This window comes from Macrotis lagotis, chromosome 6 (assembly GCF_037893015.1).
Source record: "Macrotis lagotis isolate mMagLag1 chromosome 6, bilby.v1.9.chrom.fasta, whole genome shotgun sequence".
NCBI classification, from domain to species: Eukaryota; Metazoa; Chordata; class Mammalia; order Peramelemorphia; family Peramelidae; genus Macrotis; species Macrotis lagotis.
The window spans coordinates 181,339,085-181,351,509 of NC_133663.1; the positions used below are offsets into that span (position 1 = coordinate 181,339,085).

Below are 12,425 nucleotides of genomic sequence, written 5' to 3' on the forward strand. Positions count from 1 at the left end.
AGTTCTCCCATCAGATATCTCATTTGCCATTTTGCAGCACTTATTGAATACCCTCACCATGGGGATTCTGCCTCCCTTTTTAGCTTTACTTTGTATGCTGTCTCTTATTCTCCCTTGAGAGCAGGAAAGCCTTTTTTTTTTTCATATTTGTATTCTCCACACTTGCCAGTGCCATCATATAGTGGGTTAACTATTAACTGTACTGAATCACGCTACATTACAGTCCAGCTCCAGAACATTTTGGGCTGAACCCAGTGTGATGAAATTCAGAAGGGATGAATGAAGTACCTTGAGACCATATTGTAGGAGGATCTGTTGAATAAGCAAGGCTTGTTTAACCTAGAGAAGAAGGTTCAGGGGAGTATGAGATCCAGCATCTGAGTGCTGTCATTTGGAGGAAGAATTAGGCAGATCAATGACTAAAATTACAGAGAGAAGAGTCTCGTTTGAAGTTATCAGTAAGTTAATATTCACAAGGAAAATCAGGAATATTTCTCTGGTTATCTAAATAAATTCTTACCTTTATGACACTTTGGTAGAAGAGGAGACATTAATCCTGAACAAATTGGATCTTCATCAGTTTTGACGTGGAACAGACCTTATGGATAGATTAGGTAATGGTAAAGTAATCAGTGACATCTTTACATACAAATGTGTAACCTGATTGGTTGACTGCCAAAAGTTTTATGATTCTTTGAGCATTCTGTATAAATTGTCCCCAGAATTTTGTATTACTGTTAGTGTTCTCAAGGCTGTCATACACCCATGGGTTTTGGTAAGATCCTAGAGAATTAAACTTCATTTATAAAACTAAAAAGAAAAAAATCAGAAATTATAATTGTAGTCTTTTGCTTGGGCTAGGGCAGTCACTCAAGATTGAGAGCAGGAATGAATTCCGGAATTGTCATTGACATTTTTTACCTACAAATTATTCTTATGACCTGTCTAGTAATATTGCAGTTTAAAATGGGAAGCATAATTCCTGATTCAGTTCACTTCCTAGAAAGATTAGTACCTGTCACTCAATTTGTCCAAGCCCAAGTCTTTGGGCCAAAGACTGTCTCTCTTGTGCCTCTGGATAAACCACCTCAGACTCTCATTTCATGTTGGGCTCTCCAATGGAAGTTCAGTCAACAAAAAATAAAAAACAGGAGAAAACAGACTTCTCCTAGATGAAACCCCAGATTCAGTAGTTGCTCAAAACCTGACGGAAGAGCTTTCTATTTGCAGAAGTCTGTCTGAGGAAAGCTGGGAGAGCAAAATAGATTATTTAAGATAATCATTTAAGAGTCAAATTGCTTCCAATTCCCCTCCCCAACATTCCAGATCAGAATGATGCCAAACTTAAAAATGTTATGCATTTCTAAAGAGAAACACTCATGTTATGAGGTGACAAAAGATTCACCACAACCTGAGGGAGGCAGGTGGTGCGGGTTATTGGATCTGTTTTCAGGAGGAGGTAAGTTAAACCTCAGGATCCTCCTAGTTCTTGGCTGAGTCCAAGATACTTATTTTGTACAGATAACAACACTAATCATCAGGAGTCAGCTTCTACATTTGCAAGTCTTTGTCTTTCAGAAATCAAAGGAGAGTAGCTCTAAAGGAGAATGCCCTTGGCTAAGGGATAAGTTATTTCATTAATGTAGAAAATTTCCCCCCCCCAACCCTTCAGAACTCCCACTGCAGACTACTTTAGCATCTGTAGAACCAGAACTTAAAGATTCGAGGCAGAATATCCCACCAGCATGAATAAGTTAATGTACTACTCCCAGAACTTAACAGTTTACAAGTTTTCCTTAATCAGATATCTGGAGCCTATTCCCCTGCCAGAGAAGCAGTAGGAATATATTGTTGCCTCAAAGAAAAATCACTTGCAAAATCTCTTGTTAGGAAAAATAGCAGTTGATTAAAGAAGCCATTAAAGGATAAATTGAGGAGACAGGTGAAGGAAACACTTTAATGTCATCATCATCATCCTGTTTGCATTTCTCACCTCTATTCTGTCTGGAAAAAAATTAGTGCTCCTTCAGCTGTTCTGGAAAGTGGACCTGAGTTCAAATCCAGCACAAATTCAACTTCAGATACTTATTAGCTGTGTGACCCTTGGCAAGAAGTACTGGACTTAGAATACAGCTTGAGACATATATTTTGGACATGACCAATATGGGAATTTGTTTTGCTTGATTCTTATTCACAGGGTGGGTTTTTTAATTGGGAAGAAGATGGAAAGGAAAATAGATTTTTGTGAATTGAAAAAATTTCCTAGTCATGGTAAGTTGTTGATGTCAAGAAATTGCTTGCTTCAACATTCAAATCTCAAAAGATCCTTGAAAATTCCCATTGGAATTCCTTATGAAATATTTTAGTACATGCATTTTAAATGCACAGAAATACCATGTAGATTGCCTATCTATTTAGAATAATGAAGGTTTACAGAAATGACCTCATAGGTTATCCAGTCCAACTTTATTTTACAGATTGAGAAACCTGAACCCTAAAGTTATTCAAAGTAGTCTTTCCAGAGTCAGAACTCACACTAAATGATTTCTCATTCATTAGTTTTTCAGTCACACTAAGACATCTTCCTTTTAATCCTGTTTTTTCTTTACTTTGAACAAGTTAAAGGGACACACTCAAATTTCACAAGGCAGGAATTTCTGCAGTCAGCATTAGGATTCTTAAATTTTTTTATTATGTATTAGGACCTAGTCCCTAAAAATATTGTGGAGGCTCATGGGAAGTTATGATTTCATATACATATTCTTGTATATGTACATATATGAAATTCCAGGACAACAGATTGTTACATTCCACAAAAAAGCATGTGTGTAAGTATAAAGCAGATTATATAAAATATTTAAAGTTACCGAATCAAAGATAGTTTTCCCATCTTTTTTTCTGACAATTGGTGAAATGAAATGTATATGCCTGTCAAATAAGAATATACAAAAGAAATGTTTTTTATTTAGAAACATGAAACATGAAAGAAGTATCAGGCTTAAAACATTTTAAAAAGTGAAAGCAAAAAATATTTCACAAGACTTGGAGCCCTCTTAACAGATAGTAAATATCTTAACTGTGTACTGTTAGTCTGTACAACTTGATGAAGCCTATGTCATCAAAATTAATATCTCCAAGATTTCTGAAGTACTTCAAAAGTGAATTCTTATCTTTAGAAGTGTCCACCTGGGGCAGCTAGGTGGCAGTGGATAGAGCACCGGCCCTGGAGTTAGGAGTACCTGAGTTCAAATCCGGCCTCAGACACTTAATAATTACCTAGCTGTGTGATTTTGGGCAAGTCACTTAACCCTGTTTGCCTCACAAAAAAAAAAGTGCCCACCTATACAAAGCACATTTAGTTTCCTAAACACTTCCAAAGAGAAAAGTTCTTTGATATTTTATTGATTTTCTTCCCCTTTTTTAAACTTATAAAGTGATGAGAAACTCATAATAACATAAATCAAAATATTTTCTCCTCTCTAAATGTTTACTACCATGAAAAGGATTTGTTTATCTAAAGTCTTACTGATGTTCTTTTTAAAAACAATTTACTTCCTAGTGATTTGTAATCCCCTTTTTCTCACTTCTGATAATACTTTTGGAGATTGAGGACTGTTTTTAAACATATAGCTTCCATTTGTTGTTGGGGCTTTTTTTTTAAATACAGTTTATAATAACTCTGTATTTCCCCATCTTTCCTCCTCCTTTCGCCTCACTTCAGGGATGCAGATTTGTACAATGTAGAAGACAATATGTTTATTCCTTGTCTACTTTTGTTTAGTGCTTGTGTGTAGTCATGAAGGAAGTGGTCGAAGGTGCGGTGGACAAGGAGATCTTCTGTCAGGTTCCCTTGGGGTCCTAGCACACTGGGCTTTTCTTGCTGGACCCGAAAAAACAAATGGGTATGCTTTTGTTTTATTTTACTACAGTGGGAGATGTAATTTTCTAAGCTAATTATTATTCCCTTGGTATTTTTTTTCCTAACTAGTCCCATCATTCTTCCTCTCTCTCCCTCCCTAATCTCACAAGCAATTGGTGTCAAGTGCACTTTTTGATTCTCTTTCTAAAATACCAGATTTAATTAAGGATAATTGTCAAGAATTCTAAATTAAAATTTAATGTCTTTGGTCATTATCTAAACTGTTTGTATTTTGTAGATTTTTTTTAAAAATGACTATATAAGCAAACTATTTAAGAGAAAACATGAAAACACTTAAAATTTCTCTCAGAGGTACTCAGTTATTAAATGTTCTTACCACAGAAGTTTAGAAACAATGCTACATTTCTTCAAGGCAGATCTTGATTGTGATCATATATGTGTGTGTGTGTGTGTGTGTGTGTGTGTGTGTGTATATATATGTTATGTATATTTAAGATGCTTCACCAATCAGTAATGCCCTCTTTATAAATGACATTATGATCATTTCCTTCCAAACCACTTCATAGTAAGAGGAAACTACCAGACCAGAAAAAGAATTAATTTTTTAATAAGACTTACTTAGCATACATAAATATATAGCATAAGGTATATGGGGGTATGGCTGATTGTATTATCTGATGATGGTTATGATGATGATGTTTGTCCTTCATCCTTGAAGACTGACATCAGGAAGGTGATACTTTGACAAGCACATGAATTGGATTTGAGTGGGGGGGCGCTATGCTAAATCAGCAGCCCCACTTTATCCTCTGGAGCCATCTGGGTCCTGTGGCCAAATGTGAATCAGGATGCAAGGCAATCAGGGTAAAGTAACTTGTCCCAGGCCACATAACTAATAATGGCTTGAGGTGCATTTGAATTCAGGTCCTTCTGTTTTCAGGACCAGTACTCCTACCCACTGTCCATCTAGCTGCCCAGCTGGCAGAGGTATCAAACTCCAAGGTCTGCTGCAGTGGACAGGAACCAAATTAAAATATAATTGGGAAATGTTTAACAAAAGAAATAAAAATACAATTCAGCCTATTTGAGTGTGACACTATTGATCTAGAGAACAGAAGTGACTTTCAAATTTTGGAGCCCCTACCAACCAAGGTTTCAAATAGGAGCCTGATGCTGGACTAGGTGCGGTCTGAAGACCAATCAAGAGGAGTCAGGAAAGGCAAAGTACTGGTACAAAAAACCAGTACAGTTAAGCTACAGAGAGATGACTTTTTCAGTCAGTCTTCTGTCCCAGAAGAAATTCAGTGTCTGTTAGCAGGAATATTTATATGTTTTAAGAGATTACAAAGTCATAGCTCTAATGTTGGCTGGGACCCCAGAGGTCATCTGGTCAAACCCCTTCATTTTCCAGATGAGGAAAAGGAGACAGACCTTGGAGAAGTTAATTGATTTGCATAAAGTAACTATGTAGTAGGTATCAGTTAATAATAGAAGTTTATTGAGCAACAACTGTAGCAGGTGCTGTGCTAACCAATGGGAATTCAAGAATATGCAAAAGATGGTTCCTGCCTTCAAGGAACTCAGAGTCTAATGGAGGAGACAGCATGAAAATAAATATATACAAGCTCTAGACAGGATAAATAGAAAATAATTAACAAAGGAAAGGCATAAGTAGTAAAAGGAGTTGGAAAAGTCATCCTGTAAAGGATGGGATTTTAACTTGAAAGAAGCCAAGAAAATCATCAGAGGGTAGAGTTGAGGGGGGGAGATCACACTTGGGGGGTGGGGACAGCCAGATAGGGTCTCATCTGTACCACTGGACTTGGAGTGTTCCTGGGACTAAGGTAGAAAAAGGAAAGGGAGGGAGGGGCTAGGTTACAAAAGGCTCCAAATGCCAAAGTTTTTATCCATAGAAGATTCTATCTTTGACGTGTAGACTTTGAATGGGTGCGGCAATAAGTGGTTTAATATCAGGGTATAAATTGGACTAGGGAAAGACTTGAGGAGGGCAGACCATTGTAGTAGTAGTAGTACAGACGTGAGGTGATGATGATGGATCTGCATTGGGGGGGGTTCAGAAGAGAGGATGGGATGTATTCACAGTGAACTTGACAGGCCTTGGCAACAACTCAGATGTATGGGGTGAGAGTGAGGACACCAGAATGACTTGTAGCTTGTGAACCTGAGAAACCAGGAGGAAGGTGTTTTCCTCTACAATGACGGGGAAAAGGTGGAGATTAAGGTTCAGGGGGAAAGATAATGAATTAGAGCATGTGGAAGAAGAGGAGAAGCCCAGGACAGAACCGTGAGGGACATCTGTATGGTTAAAGGGCTTGATTTGGAGGAGGATCTAGCAAAGGAGAAATGGAAGTAGTCACCTAGGAAGGAGGAATAACAGGAGAGTGAAAATTTATAGAGAAGAAAATACTAAAGAGAAGAGGGTGATGAATAGTGTCAGAGGCTGCAGAGAGGTTAGAGACCGAGGCCTGAGAAAAATCCCTTAAATTTGGCAACTAAGAGATCTCTAGAGACATTGGAAAGAGCAGTTCTGGTAGAATGATGGAAGTCAGATTATAAGAGGTTAAGAAGAGAGTGAGAGGAGAAAAAGTGATGGCACCTTTATAGTAGACTGTCTTTCCATTGAATGTAATCACAAAGGACAGAAGAGATGGAGGATAATAATTAGAGGGGAGGGAAAGATCAGGTGAAGGTGTTTTCAAGATGGGAGAAACAAATGGGAATGTTCATAGGCAGTAGGGAAAAAGCCAGTGGAGAAGAGAGAGAAATTGAAAATGAGTGGTAAGAGTAGGGATGACACAAGGGTGGGTGAGGAGATGAGCTGGAAGGGGATTGCTTGAGCAGTAGAGGAGCTAGATTATCAGAGGCAGGATTTGAATACAGTTCCTCTGACTCCTGGGTTGGGCTTTTCCCACTGAACTATATTCTATTTTTCCTATTTAACCACTAGTTTTTTCCCCAATACTTCTACTTTAGTCTTTGTTCATAATTGATTTTTATTATAAATTCCTGAACACCCTTTAAGTATTAAATTTTTATTTCTATGAAAAACCTCATATCTTTATACCCTAAAATGGGTAGATATTTTAATGGCATTTTGGGGGGGGTGGATTTTAAACTATGAAACATCAAGGTTGTAGACCTCACCTAATTGGGAACCCAAGAACTCTTTTCCTAACCCTCTTAAGCACCCTAGGAGTCATTTCTAAATTTGTTTGGCCTTGATTGGGATTGGGGGGGGGGAGACTTTAAAGTTATATAACCTGGGATTAAAAACACATTCTAGGTCAAGAATATTAAGAAGTGGTCTGACAGGAGGACAGACTTTCCCATCAGCATTTTTATAAACCTTATGTTTAATGGTTTCCAATGACTCTTTTCCTTGAATCTTTCCACATGTAGAAACTTCTTTCTAATGAGCTCTGTCTTCACTTCTTAGTCAGAACCCTTTCCTCGTGGCTGCTTTTGGGGCATGTTCTCTCACAAGGCAGTGTAACAACCAGGCCTTTCAGAAATACGGGCGCTCGATGACAACCACTGACATGATAGCCGAAGTGGGGATGGCGTTCAACAAGTTGTTTGACACTTGAAGCAAGGGGAGCAGAGCACACAAGAAGCAAAACACCTTTGGCTACAGAAGTCCTTGGGCAAGAGGCTCCATGTGAAGTCGTAGACTCTCCAAGTGTTTTGTGTTTTTAAGATTAGGGTTTAAGGTGATTAACTTAGATATTTCTTGAGAGTTTGGAATACCGGGATCTGTTGGCTGAAATAAGATGTAATTGCAAATGTTCTAATAAAACTAAACTGAAATTACTACTCTTATTTTTCAGTTATTCAGCACTAAGAAGTGCTGATAGGCCTGTGGAAATACACAATTTGAAGATGAGAATAAAATTCTTCCATCAGTTTGACTTTCTTGGTTTACACCTGAACTGGCATGACATTGGGTTTTCATTCCACATTTAACTTAACACCGGGCTTGGGAGGCTGGGCAGTTTCTAACTTGGATAAAATTACACTTTTCTAAGTCTTAGATAATATTTAGATTAAAAAAAATTGGGCCCCATTTCTCATCACTGAAACTTTACTATGTGAATTAGAATTTATCATTTAAATCTTAAAGTTTGAGCACCATTTACAATCTAAAAAAAAAGTTGTTCTAAAGACTATCAGAATATGGCAAAATGGATAGCAGTAACTTTTGGAATAAAGTGTTTGTTAAGAATGATTTTAGAGACATGGTAAGAAATGAAAACATATTTTATCTATGGGCCATCAAAGCAATCTGTTAGTGGGTTGTGAGGCTAAACATGAAGACTAAACTATTTGATGGCTTTCAACTGTACCTGAGTGAATCAGAAGGTAAATTAGGGTGACGAGCAAGGCATTTTATAATTCTTTTGCCTCTGAGGTTAAGTTTTATATTTGTTCAAGTTTTTTGGCTGATTTTGGAGACTTAATAGCTTTGGGGACACTTGATGTCTGCCAAGGATAGAGCTAATAATCAATATTGTGTCCTGGTGGCATTATTAGGCACATTTGTCTGGTTTGAGATTTATTTGTAAATCCTTACAAAAATTACCTGATGCCAGGGCGGCTAGGTGGCGTAGTGGATAAAGCACCGGCCTTGGAGTCAGGAGGACCTGGGTTCAAAAGCGGTCTCAGTCACTTAATAATTACCTAGCTGTGTGGCTTTGGGCAAGTCACTTAACCCCATTTGCCTTGCAAAAAACCTAAAAACAAAACAAAAATAAAAGTACCTGATGCCTTAAAAAAAACCCAAAACAAACATACTTGTATTTTTAATTCTTAGGGAACACTTCCAACTAGTTGTAATAGGATTATTACAGCTAGTTTGAATTTGTAGCTTATTGGACTTGGATATCCAGGTGATGGAAACATTTCCTAAAGTATCTCCTATTCTTAGTGCACCAGTTCTTCAATACCTTAACTGCTTCTTTAAGTGTTGTTTTGTTACTTTGGGTTTTAATGCATTTCCATACCTTCCTATTTAAAAGAAAAAAACAGAATTTCTTTAAATATCTTTCAGTGAAAATTGATCTTTTGGACACACTGCAATATCTACCTCACTCCCAAAACACTGAATTTTCTTTAAAATTGGTAAATTTTAAAATGCTTGGTAATGATTTTTCCAGGCTGTATACTTAATTATAAATGAAATGTATTTCCATGAACTTCTCTGGGAAAAACAACTTATTCCCTGGGATATTACTTCAGAGCCTTGATATCGGTCTTAAAAAGTGAACAACAGCTGCTTTTATTTTAGAAGTACAATAATCCAACCAACTCACATGAGCTTCTTTGGCCAAAAGCCAAATCCTTAAAGTTAGTATAGATTTCACACCATCTTGGTTTTTAACTTGGTTTTAATTTTGGTATTCAGACTTCTCTCTCATTCACCCAAGCATACACATGTCCTCACTCTTTGTAGCAGTTTTCTTACAAATAAAATATGTCAATGGAATTGTTGCCTTTTTTTGTTTTCAGTGACTAAAAATGTTGGAAGAAAATTGAGGAAAGTTTAGTTTCTTTATGAAGGCAGAATAAAAGGTAATTGTTTCAATGTCCTTTCCCTTTCACAACCTAGCTGTCACATAAAATAAACTACCTCAATCCTCCAAGGAGCCTTAGAACTACTGAAGATAGCTGGCACATTGAAATATTAGGTAACTGGCATTTAATCAAGATTAATTGGTGCCATCAATCATTGCTGACTTCCTGGGGTGAATGGTTCAAGGCTCCTACTCTAATGAGTATTCTGAGTTGCACTGGGTTGTTCCTTCACCCATGATGCTATTCTTACAGAAAGAACTCAATGTGACTTAAATGACTAGAGAAGGACACTGAGAAGAATTAACCTGGACCAGGTGGATATCTGTGAATGAATCAGATTATACAGAAAAGGGGACATAGAGGGAGTGGAGTGAGGACCAAGAGAGGTATCCCCATGACATGTGCTACCTGGGTCTCCTGGTATGATGGCTACCTTTTAGGTACCAAAGTAAGCATCTTGTGTTTCTTGAAGCACATGTAAAGATTAGAGGAAGGTCTTTGACCAGTTGGGTGCACCTTGCATGGACCATTTGTAGAAAGCTGAGAAAAGTATAGAATAAGAAAGTGAAAGGGAACAGCCAAACTGGAGAGCACAGATCCATTGGAGTGTTTATATGCTCCTTGTAGCTTGATCCTTGATCGTAGCTTTTTGTTCTCTAAATATATTTTTCCCTTGCCAGTCTTATCAGTTTTCAAGACTCTTATGTAGATAAAATCTCAAATCTGAGATTCTAACCCTATCCATACCCCTAGTTGCACATTTCCAACCACCTATTAGATGTGGCTTGGTAGCACAAATCCTTCATGCCCCAAACCAAACTTGTTTTCCATCAACATTTACTTAAGGTTTCTGTGAATGGTACCACTGTTCTTCAAGGCTTGAAGATAATATCTCTTCTCTTCCTCTTATTTGCCTTTCATGTTTTTAGTTTATTAACTATTTTATCAGTAATTTTGTTTAGATTTTTAATGGGATGTAGGATTCAGGAACTCTTTAGTTCCTTACAGTTGTAGAGCTATCCAGAACATTAAGATGCTTAACCTATTCACATATGGGTTGATGTGTCAGAGACAAGATTTCAGTCAAATCTCTTAATGGCTAATAAGCCTTGTCAAATTCAACCTTTGAAAAAAATTTCCCATGTATCCCTTTTCATTTTCATTATTCTCATTCTAGCTCAGTTCTCATTATCTTTCAATTGGCCTATTGAAAAAGCCTCTTAACTATTCCCGTCCTTGATCTCCAATTTTTTTTAAATTTTATTTTTCCAACCACATGTCATGAAAAACCTTTCAACATTCTTCCACCTGCAAATTCATAAGTTGCACATTTTTCCCACTACTATCCCTTTCCACTCCCCTCCCCTCAGCAGCGAACAGTCCAGAGCAAAGTGTATGTGTACACCCATCAACATCCTCACATTTTGTATATGAGGAATTAGGACCAAGGAAAAGAAAGAATCATGGGATAGGAAGGAAAAATATGAGATTTTTTTTTAAGTGAACATAGCATCCATTTGCATTTTGTTGTTGCTTTTTGTCTGGATGTGGATGGTGTTGTCCATAACAGGTCTCCTAGGGGTTGTCCTGATCTCCAATTTCTCAATCCAAACTTAACAATTAACAATATAACCTTAATATACTATTTATAATAGGATAGTAGTGCATAGGACAGTAAGCTGGACAGTACCAATGGATCATCTAATACCTCCCCACTCCCCATTTACAAATTTGGAAACAGGAAAGGTAAAGTGACTTGCTCATAGTCATAGATAGTAAACTGAATCTCAAAACAAGAAATGACCTCAGCACATTTAATTCATGCTCATACGTGGATGCCAATTTATCTCCAACCTACTGAACAAGGTCATCCAGCCTTTGCCTGAGGCCCTCCAATGAAGGGAACTTACTTTATTTCACTTTCAGATAACTTTGTTAAGAAGCTATTCCTTAAATCAAGTCTAATTCTTCAAGGACCAAGAATAAGAAATTTGAACCGCTCTTCAAATACTTGATGATAGACTTAAGACCCCTGCAAGTTTCTCTCATGCTGTTCTTTTCTTCAAGCTAGCCTCCTAAGTTCACTGACTATTCTGGCCTCGCCAAAAAGTGATGTTGTGGTCTAATCAGGTTTATGTTTGTCCTTCATTTTTTTTTTTTTTAGGCTTTTTAGCAAGGCAATGGGGTTAAGTGGATTGCCCAAGGTCACACAGCTAGGTAATTATTAAGTGTCTGAGACCAGATTTGAACTCAGGTACTCCTGACTCCAAGGCCAATGCTCTATCCACTGCACCACCTAGCAGGCCCCTTGTCTTTCATTATTGAAGAAGACCATGACATTGGGTAAGTGATTCCATGACAAGCACATGAATTGGATTTGAATGAGGGGATACTGTGCTATCACAGCCTCATGGACAAGATGGCCCTGGATTTGAGGCAGAGTTAAGTGACTTAACCAAGGACACACAGCTAGTAAACATCAGTGTCTGAGGCAGGATTCAAACTCTCATCCTCCTGAATCCAAGACCAGTGTTCCATCCACTGCACCACCTAGCTGCCTTCTAATCAGGGTAGACTAGAGCAAAACGTCCAACAGAAAGTTGGATACCGCCTGCCCTGCAGAATGAGGATTCAAACTTGAATCTTTAGACTTAAGACACAGTGTTCTTTATGGTGTATTTTGTGCATCATACCCATGTGGGGGAAAAACCCTCAAAACACTTTAGCTACTGAATAAAAAATAAGTTGTTTACCCTTGTTTTAAGGCCCTTCACAATCAGACAACAAAGTTCCATCCATGGTTCTAATAGACTTGCCCTACTCTAAACCAAAGGGGACTGACCCCATCCCAATTTCTTAACATGCCTGACCTTCCTCACCTTCCTCATCACCTGTGTACATGCCATTCTTTTTACCAGTCAAAATGGGGTATTTAAAAGAGCAATAATACCCA

General features: G+C 37.7%; 1 protein-coding gene across 1 annotated transcript in view; it reads left to right on the forward strand.

The window, feature by feature from the left end:
* The window catches only part of LOC141491273 (ATP-dependent (S)-NAD(P)H-hydrate dehydratase-like), a 57,468-nt gene extending 47,149 nt beyond the window's left edge, over window positions 1-10,319 (forward strand). Inside the window, exons 8-9 of the mRNA XM_074192033.1 lie at window positions 3,782-3,902; window positions 7,338-10,319. Coding sequence (XP_074048134.1) covers window positions 3,782-3,902; window positions 7,338-7,488 — 272 coding nt within the window. The 3' untranslated portion in view covers window positions 7,489-10,319. The remainder of the gene's footprint in view (window positions 1-3,781; window positions 3,903-7,337) is intronic.
* The last annotated feature ends 2,106 nt before the right edge of the window (window positions 10,320-12,425 follow it).